We start from the raw sequence: 19,127 nt of genomic DNA on the forward strand, positions 1-19,127 counted from the left end.
TATTAAAAGAGTACTTTAACACTCGTTAATTAACTAATTCTAAATGCAAGGGTAATGAAATTCATTTTTCCATTTAAAAAGTAGTAGTTTATTATTATATATTATTTTATACTTATTAAGAGACTTAGGGTCTGTTTGGTATGGGGTAATGGAATGAATGAGTTAATGGAATGAATGAGAGAATGGAATGGAATGGATCATTACCATTCCATTGTCTTGTTTGGTTACCATATAGAAAACTAAAAATGAAATGAATAATTAATTAATGTTGTTAGTTAGGAAAAAAAAAAGGGAATAAAATAAAACTGAAGGTAAGCGGTGGTGATGGTGGCGGTAGTGGTGGTGAGCGGTGGGCGGCGGTGGCGAGAGTGGGAGGCGATTGGTGATGGTGGTTGGTGGTGGTCAGAGACGGTAGTTGGCGGTGGCAGGTGGTATGGCGGTGGCGATGGTTGGCAATAACGGCAGGCGCGGTGGTGGGTATTAGTAGTGATGGTAGCGGGAGGTGGTGGGTGGGTTGCGGTGATGGTGGGTGGAGGTGGTGGTTGTGGATGGTTAATGTGGCAGTGGTATTCGGCGGCGACGGCAGTGGTCGGAGGCGACGACGGTGGTCGGCGGCAGAGGCGGGGGTGGGGTTGGTGGTGGGAGGTGGTGGTGGATGTGGCGTTGGTGGTGGGTGGCAGTGGTGATGGTGATTGATGGTAATAGTGTGAGGGTGGTGGAGATGAGTAGTGTGAAAGAAGGGATGGAATGGAAAAAAAAAAACAAGGGGTAGATGGAATGAATTTGGGGAGTTTTAGAGGGAATGGAATGGACATGGTAATTGGTGATTCCATTCCTTTAGCCAATCAAACACACTTTTCTTCATTCCTTCGTAGAGGTCCATTCCATTTCACTTCCCATTCATGCATACCAAACGCTACCTTAGTGTTTCATGCGACTCATGTTTGATTCATGCCCCATCATTTAGTTTCAGATGCACCAGGGTGATGATGGGAGACTAGACGAGTATGTGGTTTTCACATGTTAGATTCTTAAATTGAACGAGTTTTATCTCACCACATGGTCGTGCTTTCAGACGAGTGTTCATGGGCATTTGCCTTAGGTGAGAATATATTCCGAATCGAAAGACGAGTGTATCCCAATATGATGAATTTAGCAAGCAGTCTATTTGAAGAATTCGTTAGCCATTTAAAAAGAAATGGATAGTGATAGAGCAATTAAATGCTTTCATCTGTCAACTTTTTTTTTCTATTTTTAAACAACTTTTTTTTATTTATTATATAACAATAATTAAAAATGAAATCGAATATATTACACATATGCATTACTAAAATATGATATTATCTATAGTTTATTAGTATGAGCTCATAAGAAACCTAAATTTGATTCATGGCTCATAATAATAAACCGTAAATAATAATATATTTCAGTATGCACATGTATACAATATATACTGCATAGGCAATGTTTTGTTATAAGTCATACGTAAAAACTTTGAGCATGTATTGCCTTGTTGACACGCAATATTTATCCCCTATATATGTACTCCGTATAGTTGACAGTGTTTCTAACTTTAGTTAAAGACATAATTATACCTTGAGAGCTAGATTGGGTTCTAGCGTTACAATGTGAGTCTCACATTTTGGAATCGAACTTTAAATTGTAGATATGGTATAGGTTCCAAGTGTCAATGAATAATTATCTAAACATATAGAAAATGACATCCAATGTTGCTGATCAGCGGAAGTAGATATCGAATACAGTTTCATATAATCTTGTACCTTTCTAGTCACTTGAATTCTTGTAAGGAACATAGTAAGGTTAGCTTAATTGAGATTGAGTTCACAACAAACTTACGAGTTACTGGATATGCATATGATAAGTAGTATCAGAGCTCAGTTAATTGAATATAAATGTCAAATGCAACCAACAAGATTTAGCTACAACAAGTGGTATGAGTGGTGACAAGAACTCGACAATATGGGTCTCAACAAAGGGCTAAGAAAAGTGGAGACAAATCTAAGGATATGAATAACCAGTATAAAATGGATAAGATGCGTCGTAGAAGTGTTGATTGGTATTCGGGTTTTGGGTTAACTAATTCAGGTTATTCTGGTTTTTGATGTTTGAAAGTCTAACTGATACACGATCGTAATATCACTTGGTTTAATTGGTTTTCAAGAAACAACTTTGTTCGAATAAAAGTTCAGGTAAAATCGAAACATGCCAAAGTTTATTTGTTCACAGTTATATATATTTTCACTATAATGGTTAGATTAATATTATTCAATTTAGAAAAAAAACATATATAGTTATATATGCTATAATTGTTTTTAATTAAAATAAACTTCATCGTATAAAGTTATTTGAAATTTTTTTATTAAAAACTTGTCAATTCATATACTAAACTGTAAACTAAAAATGGAAAAAAGAAATATGGAGTTTTGACTGCATAATATTCAGATTAAATATATGTTATAAATGGTAAAAGAAAAGAAAAGGGCAAGAAAGGAAAATGGGTATTGTAGAGGTGTTCAACAATGGTATGGTCCGTACAAGGAAATAAATTGGAGAATCTAGAGGACAGAAGCAACCAATCACAAATCGAAAACGCATCTGAAACCTTTGGATTTTTTCTTTTAAGAGTTAATCGTCAATTTTGTTGTTCCTGTAGTTTGCTGTTTTCGCCACTTCATTTCAAAGTTTGAAATTTTGTCAATTTAGTTTTTATAGTTTTAAACATTAGCCAATTACGTCCTTCCGTCTAACGGTATCCAACTAGGCCGTTAGTTTAAGGGGTATTTTTGTCTTTCTTCTGTTTATTTTTAGTTAATAGTAATTTTCGTCCCTATGGTTTGATACTTTTGCTATTTTAGTCAAAAATTTGAAAATTTTTCAATTTTATGTTTAATTGAATTCAGTTTATTTTGCTACCTTTTCTACTTAAGTCCATAATGGAATTCATTGGTAAAGTGGTCAGGGTAATTCCCTAAAATCGAACTATACCGAAAAAGCTAAAATCGTTTTTTTGATTGATGCATAATAGTTAGGGTTTAGAGTTAACATATCGTAGCAAACATCTGGGTTGACATCAACATCAAGAGGTCGAATATCCCGCATTTCCATGTTTGCTTAAGAAATCGATGCACTAAATTGCATGTGTGTTCTTCAAATCGTGGTATTGTTCTTGAATTCGTCAAATTCAATCACAGAGTTGTTGATGTAAACAATTCAAGAACAATGCTACGATTTTGAAGAACAAACATGCGATCTAGTGTATCGATTTCTTGAGCAAACATGGAAATGCGGGATATTCGACCTCCTAATGTTGATTTCGACCAAGATGTTTGCTACGATCTGTTAATCTCCAAACCCTAACTATTATGCATTAACCAAATAAACGATTTTAGTTTTATCGGTATAGTGCGGTTTCGGGTAATTACCTTGACCACGAGGGGGTGATTTTGTTTTGGTCTATAACCCCTAAGAGTATAATCCAAGCCTAAAACCATCGAGCATCGACCAAAACAGGTCTACATTTACTCTGTCGACAACAATAATCACCCCCCTCGTATTTAGTTTCTAGCCATTTCATAAACTCCCTTCCCCCCCCCCCATGGTGAAATCGATACACTAGATTGCATGTGTGTTCTTCAAATCATGGTGTTGTTCTTGAATTCTTCAAATTGACAACAACTCTAGGGTTGAATTTGACGAATTCAAGAGCAATACCACGATTTGAAGAACACACGTACGATTTAGTGCATCAATTTCTTGAGCAAACATGGAAATGCGGGATATTCGACCTCTTGATGTTGATTTCGATCAAAATGTTTGCTACGATATGTTAACTCTAAACCCTAACTATTATGCATTAATCAAATAAACGGTTAGCTTTTTCGGTATAGTTCAATTTTAGAGAATTACCCTGACCACTTTACCAATGAATTCCATCATGGACTTAAGTAGAAAACGTAGCAAAAAAAATGAATTCAATTAAACATAAAATTGAAAAATTTCAAACTTTGGACTGAAATAGCAAAAGTATCAAACCACATGAACGAAAATGACCATTAACTAAAAATAAACAGGAGAAAGACAAAAATACCCCTTAAACTAACGGCCTAGTTGGATGCCGTTGGACGGGAGGACGTAATTGGCTAATGTTTAAAACTATAAGGACTAAATTGACAAAATTTCAAACTTTGGACTGAAGTGGCGAAAACAGCAAACCACATGGACGAAAATGACCATTAACTCTTCTTTTAAAGGCTAGTTTCACTAAAAAAGAACAAGAAAAATAAAAAAAAATAGAAAGAAAACGAAGCTTAGCTCACTTCACTTGTGGTCGAGTTGTAGTTTGGGTCCTCAGTGGAGATTTAATGGTGTCATTTTTTTATGGATTGTGGCAATAAAAGATTTGAGCTATATCTTATGCAAGGTTGTTAGTTTGGATTCCGAGTTTTCTTCTCACTGTGTGTTACACCAGATAGTTATGCTTTTGTGACGGTATAACGACTGTCTAGTGGCAGTAGGCGGTATGGTTTCCCGGGGGAACGCTCAAGCCAAACTCTGAAGACAACGTGCGCCCGGTTAAGACAACCTAGTCTGGCAGAGTGGGGCATTAGGGCTCTCGAACCTTGGGGAATACGGTAGCCTAAATACAAAAAAGTTGTCATTTAAAAAAAATCTATAAACTAACCCAGAAGGTCTCGGGATTAAAGTATAGAGTAAATTTGATGTACTTCAGGAGTAAGTAAAGGCGGAGGCAACATTTCTGTTAAAAAAAATGAAACTAGCATGGAAACCCAAAGAAATACATGGTCTGTCATCAAGAAATAAAACAAAGTTTGAGGAACAATCATACCATTTAAGGGATTTTGTTTATCCTTATGATTGATCCAAAGGAAACTCAGGTGTTTTATCTGTATTCTTCTAGACAAGTGTATAGTTTGTCTATAGGCTACACCCCATCTTTTTCAAGACCTATTAATAGTTTTATTATGAATGTGATTTTCCTGGTTGTAGTTGTTGTTATAGTATATGACATCTACATTACAAATAAACTAAAAGTTTAAATCATTTTTAATAAAGAAATTAAGTATATACTGTATGTATTTTCAGAGTAATTTACAAACGCATTATATACAATGTACATCATTCTCATACTTGACTTGATCGGTAGAGTGTTGATTTAAAATACATATAGTTTGATCTTACGTAAATCTTTCTAGCCACCTCAAAACCATCATAGTATCACGCTAATAGAGTTTCACTGCTTTACTACATGCGGTAATTCATGTATCTTATCAAATATTTATAGCAAATATCAAGAAAATAAAGGTTGGATATCTTTCTAGCCACCTCAAAACTATCATAGTATCACGCTAATAGAATTTCACTGCTTTACTACATGCGGTAATTCATGTATCTTATCAAATATTTATAGCAAATATCAAGAAAATAAAGGTTGGATAGAGTAGGGAAACTAGTTAGAACTTGCCGATTTAAAAAAGATTAAATTTGGTTTAGATCAAAATGGGTTTTGATTAACACAGGTTAGATTTATTATACAAGCAGAATTAAACAGACTTTCATTAACTGATTCACGAAGGATTTTATGCCTAATTTTAGTGACAACTTTGTGTATCAAAATTGTCTTGAACTAATTATATATTATTGAATCATTTATCGATAATTTTGTTTCCCAAAACTTTTGATGCACAAAATTTTGTACGAATAATAATAGAACAACATGAAATATCTATTGATAGAAACTAAAGTTGTTTTGTACTTATGTCTACTCAACCTGCCACACCTGCTGAACTATATAATCTATTGGTACGATATAAGTAAAAAAAACAGGGAAAATTCTTAAAATAAACATTTATGAAAATAAATTTTTAGTTTTATGTATTATTTGTAAAAAAATTCTAGAAATATGTATTTTAAACTAGTCGTGACTAAGACTAAAGAACTTATGAATTGCTCGTGGGCGTTGATTACGAGGCATGAAACTTATTTAGTCGTGACGAGTAAATGATTAGTGAACGTGCTCGTTACGGTTAGTTTAAGGACACACGACAAGTTTTAATTGGTTCTACAAACTACTCGTCACGATAGTTTATAATACCTATTTCTGAAATATTTTACAAATGGTATACCTAAAACTAGAAATTTGTTTTCATAAATGCTTATTTTGAGAATTTTTCCGAAAACAAACTGTAGTAGCAATTTTGTGTTTATGCGGGGGCTTTCATCGACACTAAGAGCATTCCCAGCCCGTCCCCTATCCTCATCTCTATAATTACACTAAAAACTACTACATTTCTTTCTTCTGTTGAATTAAATAATATTTTTTTATACATTTATCATTCAGTTTTCTCTCTCCTCTACTCATAACCAATTCAACAAATATTAAAAAATAAATATGGGCAAAAAAGTTTCCCTAGATTTACAAAAAAAATCACTATATTTTCTCTCTTCACCATATAATTTACACTCACAATCACTCAAAACCCTATCTTATAATTTGCAAACCCCCCTCATATAATTTTAGGGGATGGGCTGAGAATGCTCTTAGGGTTGTTTGGGTGAGCTTTTAAAACTTGTTTGTTTGTTGAAAAGCAAAATGTGTTTGACAAAGCTCATCCAAAAGTTTCAAATTGAAGTTTTTCAAAAGTAGCTTTTATTTTTCAAAAAACAAATAAACAAAAAAAAAACAATTTTAAAAGCTCGCCCAAACACCCCCTAAGTCTCCATCAGTCTTCTACTATCATATCATTTTTACTTAAACTATATTGAAAGGGAGCTGTTAATAAGACACTCCGCTCAAATACTCAAAAAAAACTCTTCATAAGACTCGTATATCTTATACGAGTCCCATATGTTGTCCATACTTGACATAAAAACAACTTTCTAGAAGACATGTTTGACTAAAATCATAAACGAGTCGTAGGGATGAGATCGGTACCGTACTGGTACTGAAAATCCGATCCCGAAAATCGCAAATTCTTGATACCGTACCAGTATCGAAATTTTTAGTTCGATATTAGTTCGGTACCATGACGGTACCGTTATTTAACATAAAATTCAAGAAATACTGGTACCATACCGATACCGAAACTCAAAATTTTGGTATCGATTTCGATACCGATACCAGTTCGGTACGTATACCAATCGGTACCGGTGCTGAATTTGCTCACCCCTAACAAGTCGTATGACTCTATTCTACTTGGTTTGTATACAAATAGTATGAATCTATATGATTTGTATATGCAGCTATGGTTGTCTAAATAGCAAAATGGGTATCTGAATAGCTAAGGCATGTTGAAATACCTTAATTGATGACAGCACTCTTTTCTAGTAACATAAACCATTTTTTTAATAAACTCTAATTAAAATTCATAAAATACAAATTCATAAAAAATTATTAAAAAGATAAAATATAATGCTAAATTCATTAAACAATAGCATACTAATTTTAAAAAATAATAATAAATCTCAATATCGAAAGAGCCAGTGTTGGATCATCATGTTGCAACGAAACCTCTTGAATGATGATATGATTTTTCAAAACGTCCCACACCGCCAAGTGATTTAATCCATGCATGTGGTGGTGACTTTCTAGAACGTTCGTTTTTTATATGCGTTGTTGTAAAGTTTGTTGAATATGCCCTCCACTTTAAATTGATTTGGTGTGCTGTGCGAGTTGCATCACCAAAATTTTGTCGGGATGCCGCTAAAATTGTCGTCCAACATTGTCCCTTTACGACCTTATGTTTATCCGACGAATTCATCCAAGCCGTTTCCAATGCCATTTCTTCATCGCCCACACCCTTGTTGGTATTTTAGGAGCCATTTGTTTTGTGAAACTGAATTTTAGGATAGAAAGGATGAGATTTTTAGTTAAATGATTAAATGCAGTATATAAATAGTTAAAATGATAATTTTTTTTATTATTAACGGATTTATAGCTGCCACTCAATGTTCATCTTTTAATGGGTATCACGGCCTGCATCCGCATCTTTCATTAGGTACCCGCAACGACAGCGGCAGTGTACCTACTTAGCTTTATGAAGTACGCAGAAGAGGTACCCACATGGTTCCCCAACCTCACTTACTCATTCTGTTAGTCTGTCCAAGTTATAGCCAATCGTAGGTGTTTTTTAGCATAAAAATGTTCATAGGGAGAGAGAGAGGGGGGGGGGGGGGGTATGAATGGGTCACAAATTCAAATTTATGTAAATAAGACAATGAGAGGATAGATGATATCCTTCAAGAGGGGTCTCATGGTTTAGATGGCAATATTGTAGATGTTGCTACAACAAGGATACGACTTACTATGGGTTTAGGATATCTCTAGCTCAGAGCTTCTCGGGCCTGCTAAGAACAAAGAACACCGTTAACCTCACCACAGCAGGGGGTCTCATGCGATCAGCCTCTGACGTGAGAGTAAGATACTACATCGAGAGGTGATAAATAAGAAAGATGATTAAGTGTTATAAAGTATAGAGAGGGGGAGTGAGAGGAACCGAATGAATATTACCATGTGTTTGGGACTCCTTTTATAGGTGAATCAAGAGCTTCATCGGGTCAGTCTGGCTTCTATACGTGGTAAAGAGTAATTTCTCCGGCTTAACTTGTGACACTGAGTTATCTCCCTTTTGGTGAAAGGTGTAGTCTGGTTTTTGTTTAGATGCCCTTATAAGTCCTCATAGTTAATTTCAGCAGGCTTTTGCGTTATGGCTTGTCATAGTTGAATTTGTAGACTTATTGTAGCAAGATGTTACTAAGCTTGTGAGCTCCAAAGTCATTGTTATGAAGCTTTTAGCTTATCAATTTCTTTACACGGGAGTTGATGCTTATAGAGTTGTAGCTTCTTAGCTTATGAGCTTTATGTATTTTTGTGGTTATGAGTGGGTAAGACTACTCACGTCACCGGTAGATGTTTTAAGCTCCTATCACTTTAACTCGTAAAGTATATAACTAAAACTAGTGACGGACTTAGTATATGAGGTGCAGGGTCAAGTGGCCCAACAATTTATCTTTTTATACATTATGCATATTATCGTTCTTAGATAGACCTAAACTTTTGACCGCCACTCCAAGTTTTTGAACAACGACCTCAAAGAAAAAGAATTCATGGTTCATCTTAATTTTCTTATTAAAAGAATGATAATTTAGTTACTTTAAATGGTTATAATAATATAATAAGTGCTATAATTTATGAATGGGACATGACCCTTCTCTAAATGTTCCCTTCATTCCTTTTATGGCTACTTGCGGGGTGGGGTGGGTGGGACTAATGACATGAGATTAGCATTATATAATATAACCACTAAGAATGTACACGTAACCATGGTTTAAGTGCCTTTATGATTTGATTTGGCATTGCTACTTAATTAATTTAATATTTAGAGTTCATAATTATGATAAAATCAAAGATTATTGTAGATCAAATTCAATGTATTCATATAACACATAAATGTGGCACCCACTAATTGCCAATAATAGTTATTGACTTTGCTAGAAAAGCAATTATATTGATATATAGTATAGAAAATATTGTTGTATATAGTTTAGACAAATAAAGGACATGATACCTTTGGTTAACATATCATTATCATTTGGGACCAATGCTTTGATTAAATATATATATATATATATATATATATATATCATCATTATATATCTTATAAACTGAGTGTATTTATGTACACCATTAAAGTATAGATTCTTGATAGTTCATTTGAGCCTTTTTCTCATGATCCCAAATTTGAGTTGGGTTTGGAGATGACGAAGTGGCTTGCGACTGTGCAGAAAGTTTCACTTGGAAGGGAATTTTGGGTAGGGGAATGATGTTTTGGGTCAGTGTCGATGGTTGTCCAACCCGTTATCTCGATTTGATCCTGTTTTTAGCAACAATTTCTTCTCATCGGTTTGTCCAATCCGCTATCCCAAAATCACACCTGTCACCTCATCCTTTTCCCATCTTTCCTACCACTCCCTCAACGTGGCAAGTATCGTAAAGCTTAGAATTAAAACTACATTATTATATGAAAAACACATGAGCTTTTTATAAAGTTAGTTAATGAGTACAATTTGACTATAAAAGGTTGTTGTTAGTGACATAGCAATGTAGCATAGATGATCCGCAATACCAAATTCCAAATTCTATATAGTAATTTTCACGTACCTTGTGATGTGACAAATATTAATCTATAAAACCTCATATGTTTTTCTAACAAAAATTAAATTTATGGAAATATAACTCGTAACCAAGTTGAATATATTTTAATCAAAAGATATATAAAGTTGCAAGTTGAGACCGGTCATACCTTTTTTACATATAATACGTTACTCCAGCTGTAATAACAGATGACAGATTATTATTTAATAAAAGGTTATCCAACTAGTCTTCTCAATATACCCATAGATCTTGTATTGGTATCAAAACTTGTATGGAAGGGGGACCATTAGGCGTGCAATACAATTATCCCATAAATAATTAAGGTTTTGATCTTTTAAACTTGATTAAGATGTGGTCCTTGGATCATTGATTAGAGTGGAAATTTTGAAATCAATTTCTTGTTTCCTTAAATATTTTTATTTATTCCCCATATTTCTAGAATCATATTCCAAACAAAATCCACCAATTATTTATTTATCATGTTTCTCTAGTATTTTTTATATTTTGTTTGCTAAAAATTCCCTTTCTTGATTTGGAATAAAGCTAAAATCATTTTTTTATTTTCACAAGTAGCAGCACTTGTGATTTCCATATCTTGTTTTAGTCTCTTAGCATAATTTCCGATATTGAATTAGTGACATAATTAGACATCCCTAATCATTTATTAATTTTATTATTATTATTATTATTATTAGGGAAGTAACGAGGTGGTGATTATTTGGTGAGTGGCCCATTTACTAAATAGGCAAAGAACCAGAATTTGGTATGTTGGGCTTAAAATAACCCAAAATTGTAAAAATGTTATTAGTTATTTTTTGAGTAAGTATACCAAGAATTAGAGGTGTACAAAACCGGTTTTAAACCTAAACCGAACCGGTTTATAAACCAAACCGGTTTGGTCAACGGCTGGTCAAAACCGGTTTGACTTAAACCGGTTTACACACAAGATAGGCCGGCCTGGTCACGTCGGTTCGGTTCGGTTTATAAACCGGTTTAACCGGTTTTAGCCGGTTTTAAACCGGTTTTTCTCAAACCGGTTCGGTTTTAAAACCGGTTTGGTAGATCTTAAGGGGAACCGGTCCTAAAACTGACGGTTTGGGTCGATTTGAAAACCGGTTTGGATGAAACTGGTGTTAAACCCAAACCGGTTCGGTTCGGTTTGCCTGAAACCGGTCCCAAACCGGTTTTTTGTACACCTCTACCAAGAATTATGGATTCAACCTTTTCAAGTTTGATTTTAAATTGATTTGAGCGTTCGTTTTATTAAAATTGATTTGTTATTCTATTTTATTAGATACGCAAATCATCAAACTACATAGGGTACTACATAAATGTATTAAAACTTCAATGCCTAGTAATAATAGCTTAAAAATCATTAATTCTTTTAAACAATATTCCAATCAGAAATAAAAAGGTTCAAATAATCTATGAGCAGGGCCAGCAGGGTTTTTGAGACAAGGCTTTAGCCCAAAGTTTTAACAGCCCTAATTCTTTCACAATTCTAAAATTACTTAATTTACTTTTCTTACTTCTTATGAATCTTTATCACTAATAGACGGGTTTCTAACCAAGGTTATTTATATAAATTACTAGTTTGAGTCCTTCCGTGTTACGTTTGTTTAGGTTTTGTTTTTACTCGTTTTGCTATTTTATATTTTGTAATGATTTGTTTTATTTTTAATATAGTTTTGTTTAGATTTAATACATATATATTTGCTTGTTAGGTTCATTAATTTAACGTTGCGCTCTTTCAATTGAGATGTGCAGGTATTTTAGATTTTTTTAACGAGCGAACATAAACGAACACGAACATGTTGATTTTTTAATTGAACACAAATTTTGTTTTATAAAAAAGGGGTGGTTGACGATGGTGGTTGATGAATGAGAGAGGAGGTTGACGATGGTGGGTGGTGATCGAAAGTTAACTGGTGATGGAGAGGATAGACTGACGACGAAGATATGTAAATGAGAGAAATTAAATTAAGCTTTGATGATGAAAGTGTTTCACAAATAAATGAGATATTGTAACATGTTTAAGGGCTGGGCTATATGGGTTTGGTGAAAGCCATTATCTGTGAAAATTATTGTTTGATTATGAAAAGGTTTCATAAATAAATGAAATGGTAACCCATTTAAGGACTATCCGGGTTTGGTGAGACTCATACCCATGAATTCAAGTCAAACGCATGAAAAGCCTTGAATTACAAATTAAGCAATGTGATGGCTTAAGAGGTGATGAGGAGCAACCAGAGAATGGCACATAGATATATATTTCAATCAGTTATCTAACTACAAAGCTAAGGATGAGATTGATATCGTACCGATATATACCGAAACCAAAAACGAGTGAATATTTCAAACCGAATACTGACTAATTTGATACCTTTACTCGGTAAGATATAGGTGTAATGTTTTTTCATCAGAAGTGTAAAGTTCGAATTTTGCTTACCATAGGGTTAAAAAATACCAATTGGTTTAAATAAGCGCCTTTTATAAAAAGAAAACTGATTCTTGAACCTCTTTCACGCCTAAATCATGGATCAACTAAGTATTCTCGGGGACTTTAGATATCATGTACAAAAACTCACATAGATCAATATCTTTTAAGTGTTCACATAAATAAAACACAAATTACACATAGGAGTAATAACTAACAGCATAAATTCAACCCCACAAAACCAACAAAATTACACAATGGCACATATATGAGGGGATAAAACACATCACACTGTTTCCTCTAAAACACCAGCAGATGCGTTCGGGTCCGAGTCGTTATGCAAGAAATGTGAAGAAAAAAGTGCTATGAGCAACGGATTCCTTTGTAAGCAATTTACAAAATCGCCATTACTAATCCGACCATCACCATCTCCATCAAATAGATCAAACAATCCATGTACCTACAATATTGCCGTCACCACGTTAGCGTTTCAGTGGCACTTTAGGTATTTGAAAATACTTGGTTTAATGACTCACCTCATCATTACTCAAGCTTCCCATGGCTGGCATCAATGAAGCACCAAGCTGCGGCAAATTCAAGAAAATGGTTATAGCTTGGGTCAAAGGTTAAAATGGGAAATTTTTCAAAAACTAATAGATTATATTATAAATATTTAGAGAAAAAGATTACTTCTTCGATGGAAATGTAATAATCTTGATCACTGTCACTTTCGGAGAAGGCTGCTTCACAAGCACGCCGGAATAATGGCTGGTTGAGAATATGAGCAGATCCTACCAAGAACTGCAAGATTCGAAAAGATCAACGAATTTTGATGTAAAATTACAAAAATACCCTTTGAGTCACACACGCTTACCTCTTTGAACATGACTTTCCCGTTCTTGTCCACGTCAATGAACTCAAACATCTGTTATAAAAATAAAATTAGAAAACTATTTAATAATTCATATGTGAAATACAAGGGTAATTAGGTCACTTTAACTTGTAACCGACCTTCTGTGAAAGACTGCAAGGCTTTAATCTTAAAACCCTCAAGAAATCTTGAAACTTAACGCTTCCGCTGTGAATATAATAGTAGATAGAAAAAAGATTATTACAAACAAGAATGTAGAAAGAGTTTTGCAAATTGACTCTTTATTATAAATTATTACTATTTTATTTTTATTATTACATATTTATTTATTTTTGTGCTCTATTTTTTCTTTTCTTCGTTAATTTTCTTTCGTTAGTACTAAATATTACACCTTTTTAAACCCTACTTTATAGTTTACTTGTTTTATGGCTATGCTGTTTTCTTTGAAGCCGGGGATCTCGTTGGAAGCAGCCTCTCTATCCCCAAGGATAGAGGCAATGTTTGCCTACATCCCGACCTTTTTGTGGGATTTACTGGGTATTGGGTATGGTGGTTGTAGAGATATAAATCTAAATAAATTGTTCAATATTATAAATATCATCCATCTAATCTAACTATATATTAAAGCAACATGATTTTTCCACCTAACATCATTCTAGGGCTTCCACATAGGATGCCACATAGATGCCATGTGAGCAGTTTCCTATTTTATCATCTCTTCTTCCAAACACAATATCCACATAGGATGATGCCATGTGAGCAGTTTCCTATTTTATCATCTCTTCTTCCAAACACAATATGGACAACCATCTTCATATAAAGATAACATTTTGTAAAATTTTGAAAAATAAATTATTGTGTGATACAAGTCTCGAACCCAAGACCTCATGTTTCAAACTATAGATGCTTACCAACTCCACTTAAGTAGTTATTGTGTTGAATTTCTTGACTTCTAAATGATATATTGTTAATTAACTTCTAATTAATGTATTACATATAATAATTTTTAATTTTTATTATATTTTTCAACAGTGTGTAACACGGGCTCTAACCTAGTTATTAATAATTAAAGAGGAAGATCTTGTCACATGCAGGATGAAGATGTTATAAGGGGCAAATCAGTAATTCTATAAATTTTCTACGTAAAATACCATATAATTTGTTTTTTTCACAAACAGTATATTCTATAAATAGAATCACCTTTATAACAAAATTAAAAGCATACCTTGAATCTGGATTCATGGCAAGAAACCTGTCCAAAAAATCTAATGCATCCGAAGAGTTCAAATGGTATAACTGGGCCCACAATAAACACATAATTTCTTCTCAGTTAAGGTATTAAATAAGCATTTCCAAAACAGAAAAAAAGTAAATGAAATATTACAAACACGAATTGAAGATATAAACTCACTTGATGAATCTTCGCCATTTCAACCACAAAGAGCGATGGATTTTCCTGCAAAAATAAGTTTAAAGAAAATAAATCATTTATAAAAGTTGTAAAATTTTGCACACATGACAAAAGGCAGGCATTATACATGTCCGGAATCAGCCGCCTTTGAAAGAATCAAGTAATCAACAAACGAATGTGACGTTTGCACAACATTTAGAGCACGAGCCATTGCTCTACCCGTCTACATTAATAATTAAGCAAACATCTAGTAAATATTAATTCAAATATTATTATTATTATTATTATTATTATTATTATTATTATTATTATTATTATCATTATCATCATCATAATCATCATCATCATCATTATTATTATTATTATTATTATTATTAAAAACCACATAATAAACTCACTTTCTGAGCGAAACGAATAGCACTTTCTTTATCAAATTCCGAAGGTGAAACAATTGGGAGATATTCAATCTGATAAGTTCCAGCAAAACGTTACGACCTTTTCTAAAAACCAATGCGCATATTATATTAAACGAAAGCATATATATACCTCCATGAAATTGTGAAACTGTGTGAACATTCTAAACATGAGTTTCCCCAAAGATATATGACCCCTATAAAACATGTGAAAGCACTCATTTAGAGTAACTTAAATTGATAAAGTAAATTCACGACTAGTGATCTTACCATGATTGATCAAAATGTACATGTGGATAACGAACCACTATCGGTTGAATAGGATAACCAGGAATAAACGCGCCATGTTGGAAAGAAATAAGCGACCTTCCGTTGGTTGTAGTTCCCTCGGGGAATAAAAGTAGTCGTGGAAATTTGTCACTTGAGGCCTTTCTCTGTATTTACATCCTTAAAGGCACATTTCTGTATCAAATTGCTTATACAAATCGAATACAAAATAAATTATTTTTCTAAGTATTTCACGGGAAAATACTTCATTTACAACCGGTTTTCAAAGGGTGTTTGAATTTGCATTTTGGAAGTGATTTTATGTATAAATAAACAGATTTTTGCTTCTCAGATTTAGTTAGATATTTAAGGGTAAACCAAAATAACTTATTTACCCTCTTTTGGTTTTAAATCCATTTCACAAACAGTCAAGATCACACATGTCACATTATACGGGCCGTATAATAGGGCGAAAAATGCCATCTGTGTCAATGGTCACAACAGACGTATCTTTGTGAATCAAAACATCATATGTTTGGCCCGCATATGACCTATGTGATAATGTGACCATTTTTCTCTCTATCATAAAGCAAGTATGACTATCATACGGTCTGTTTGACCACTTTTACAACTCGTTTGACTACTTTTCGCCCTATCATACGGGCATATACGACACGTAAGTGGTGTCTAGATAGTGTGTCAGACTGTCAGTGGTGTTTTTTATCACTGAACTTAAATAGTCAAAATTTGTAAAGCATTGTCTGACTTTTTTTCCTTGCAAGAGAAGCACACCCCAACCAGTTTTCGCCGCCATTTGTAGACAGCTGCCTACCTAATTCTTTTGATCATTTAATATCACATAATATGTTTCAAAACGTGGCCCAAACACAAACTAAATTTGGAAAGTCCACATGTGTCTCATAAAAACTCAAACATGTGAATGGAGAGATCATTTAAGTCAGTATACCTTTATCTCATTTACAGCATGCTTCCGAGACTGATGCGAAAACCGATTTACATATATCACCTACATATTAACAAACAGAATAACAACTATGCATTAGCATTTACTATATTTATAAAGGCACGGGCCGCACGGCTGCATATAGCACACAATATGCACAAACCTGCATAGCTCTAATAATAGTACCAACAAAGGGCATGGAATCATGGGACTCAGATGCAACAATTGTTGGAAATAATTCATAAAAATAGAATATCGGATCTATATACGACACATGATTCGACACAAGGATCGGAGCAATCTCCCGAGGAGCCGGTTTTCCCTTCCTATTAATCCAATGATACCTGAAAACAAAGATAATTATGATACCTATAAATATTATTAAAATTAGGTGTGCAAACGAGCCGAGCTGAGCCCGACCAGGTTTATGCTCAAACTCGGCTCGTGAAAGTTTTTCAGGCTCAAGCTCGGCTCGCGTTCAACTCGTTTATTTATTATTAATTATTTTACTTATATTAATACTTTTTTTTGTATATATTTTAGTTATATACTAGCTTTAAGCGCGGGTGTTATATGAAGTGAAACATGAAAAAAAAATATAATTAACAGGTCATATATGTATCAGAATACATTAAATTACATGTTAAATGAAACGTTACAATGACAACTCACAAATTTGAAAATACTTCTTCGATAAGAGAGTAATCAAAACATCAATATGTAACATAACATATATTATTTACTTAGTTATTTCAACTTTATATACAATATTAACTTTTATCAAATTATATATAAATATATTAAATAAAAATTATATATATAGTAGGCTAGTTTAGGCTTGGACTCGTTTATTAACCAAGTTTACTTTTAGGCTCGAGATCGGGTTCAAGCTCGCTTTACGAGCCTACCACGAGCAGCTTGACTCATTTACACCCTTAACGGAAATTGATGCATACAAGTACCAAAAAAGGTTAATTAAGCATACCCAAATGAAAACAATATGCCCCGAGTACACATTCGGGTGATCCACATAACCCGACACCTCCATTTAGGCATAGGATTCTGCTTATCTTTCCACCCTTCTAAAGCAGTCTTTGTAGCCACATACCCAATTAATAAACACAACCCAAATAATAACAACCGAACTAAAGCTATAGGCACACATAAAACCACTTTAATCCACTCATAAACCCCTTCAATTTTGGGCGTCTGGTTCCTAAACGGGTCCACGGTAGTCGACCCGGGTACGTCAAACCGGGTTGACCCGAGAAACCCATATGGGTTTTGATCAGATTCCAACTGGGTATTGGTCGTAATCGAACAATTGTCGATATTTAGGATGAATTCGGGTACAACGGAATCTGACGTCGGCGGCGGTGGTTGCCGGAGAAGAGGGGTTTTGAGATCGGTGACTGCCGACATAAAATTGAGTGAAGAATTGGAGTTTTGGGGGGTTTGAATTTGGTGGATTAATGTGCTTTTTTGGTGGATTTATACAAAGATAGCCTTAATTTCGGGATTTGAGGGTGTAATTGAATAGAAGAGTTGAGCAATTTAGGCCGTGAAATAAAAGGATTGCGTGGCTATAATAATATTAATAATTAATAATAATATAATGTTGCATTAAATGTGGACAATTTGATGGTGTCATCGCTGTTAGATTTTGGGGCGTGGTGAAGGCGTGACTGTTTTGTATTGGGTCGTGTATTGTGTACCCATCATATGAAAGTGAATAAAAGATACATATTTGCAATTTAAAAAAAATAAATAAATATTTGAGAGATATTTTTTGTGTTTAATCTTTTTGATATGTGTAGGGGTATGGTACTAAACCCGGTTTTACGATCCTAAATTTATTATGTTTGGCTTATTTTATTATATGGACTAATACAATGTTATTGGGTTGAGGGGGTTTTGTGGAGGTAACCCTAATTGGGCTAGGCCCATTAGGGTACCATGATGGTGGCCATGAGACTCTCTATATAAGGAGGTCTCCACCTCCTTATTAGGGGTCATGCTCAATAAGAGCCACCACCACTTTTTTGTGTCTGTAAACAAGAAATCCTCAGGATATCTTAGCAGTCACCTCCACACCCCCGAAAACCATTGCAGGTCTCAGGCGCAGCTGGAGAAGAAGATCAGGACGTGGTTCGTTCATCTCGAAAATCCGTGGAAACATCGTCATGGATCAGGTCAGATTCATTTCGTGCTTCGACATTGGCACCATCCGTGGGACGGCAACGAACTACCCTTCGATCTTCATCTCGGCTGTCAGATCTCTCCCAGGAAAAACCCAGATCTGGAAGTTTTACAGAAAAAGGCTTCAAGGCTTGTTCTATTAAAGCTCAAAAAGATCCATATATCTAAAAGAGGCTTCCAGATCTGCGCAAAAAGAAACGGCCTGATTCGAATGATCAGGTCACCGGATCTGTGATGGTTTTAAATCTGCTCCGGGCTTCAGATCTGTCCAGATCTGATTTACAGATTTAGGTCTAGATTACAGACCTGGATTTTATGTCTAAAGTTGCAGATCTGACTCTAAAATTGCAGATCCAGAAAGTACCAGACTTCC

General features: G+C 34.3%; 1 protein-coding gene across 1 annotated transcript; it reads right to left on the reverse strand.

Moving 5' to 3' along the window:
* Positions 1-12,847: 12,847 nt before the first annotated feature.
* Positions 12,848-17,977, reverse strand: LOC143629021 (lysophospholipid acyltransferase LPEAT2-like). Its single transcript, XM_077098416.1, has 14 exons — positions 17,541-17,977; positions 16,719-16,899; positions 16,559-16,618; positions 15,595-15,758; positions 15,458-15,521; positions 15,310-15,378; positions 15,039-15,134; positions 14,912-14,956; positions 14,726-14,796; positions 13,641-13,707; positions 13,504-13,554; positions 13,320-13,430; positions 13,166-13,213; positions 12,848-13,089 (listed from the first exon to the last, which is right to left on the reverse strand). The coding sequence occupies exons 1-14, from the start codon at positions 17,975-17,977 to the stop codon at positions 12,916-12,918; spliced, it is 1,638 nt and encodes a 545-aa protein (XP_076954531.1). The 3' UTR covers positions 12,848-12,915.
* Between the last annotated feature and the right edge of the window lie 1,150 nt (positions 17,978-19,127).

This window comes from Bidens hawaiensis, unplaced genomic scaffold (genome assembly GCF_021521415.1).
Source record: "Bidens hawaiensis isolate Kalapana, Puna unplaced genomic scaffold, B.hawaiensis_p1.1 tig00005142_1, whole genome shotgun sequence".
Taxonomy (NCBI): Eukaryota; Viridiplantae; Streptophyta; class Magnoliopsida; order Asterales; family Asteraceae; genus Bidens; species Bidens hawaiensis.

Coding starts and splice junctions, on each gene's coding strand:
- LOC143629021 (XM_077098416.1), bottom strand. CDS start 17,977: ATGTCGGCAGTCACCGATCTCAAAACCCCTCTTCTCCGGCAACCACCG. Junction 15,135..15,309: donor CTATTCGTTTCGCTCAGAAA/GTGAGTTTATTA, acceptor TTATTAATGTAG/ACGGGTAGAGCAATGGCTCG. Junction 13,214..13,319: donor ATTACATTTCCATCGAAGAA/GTAATCTTTTTC, acceptor AATTTGCCGCAG/CTTGGTGCTTCATTGATGCC.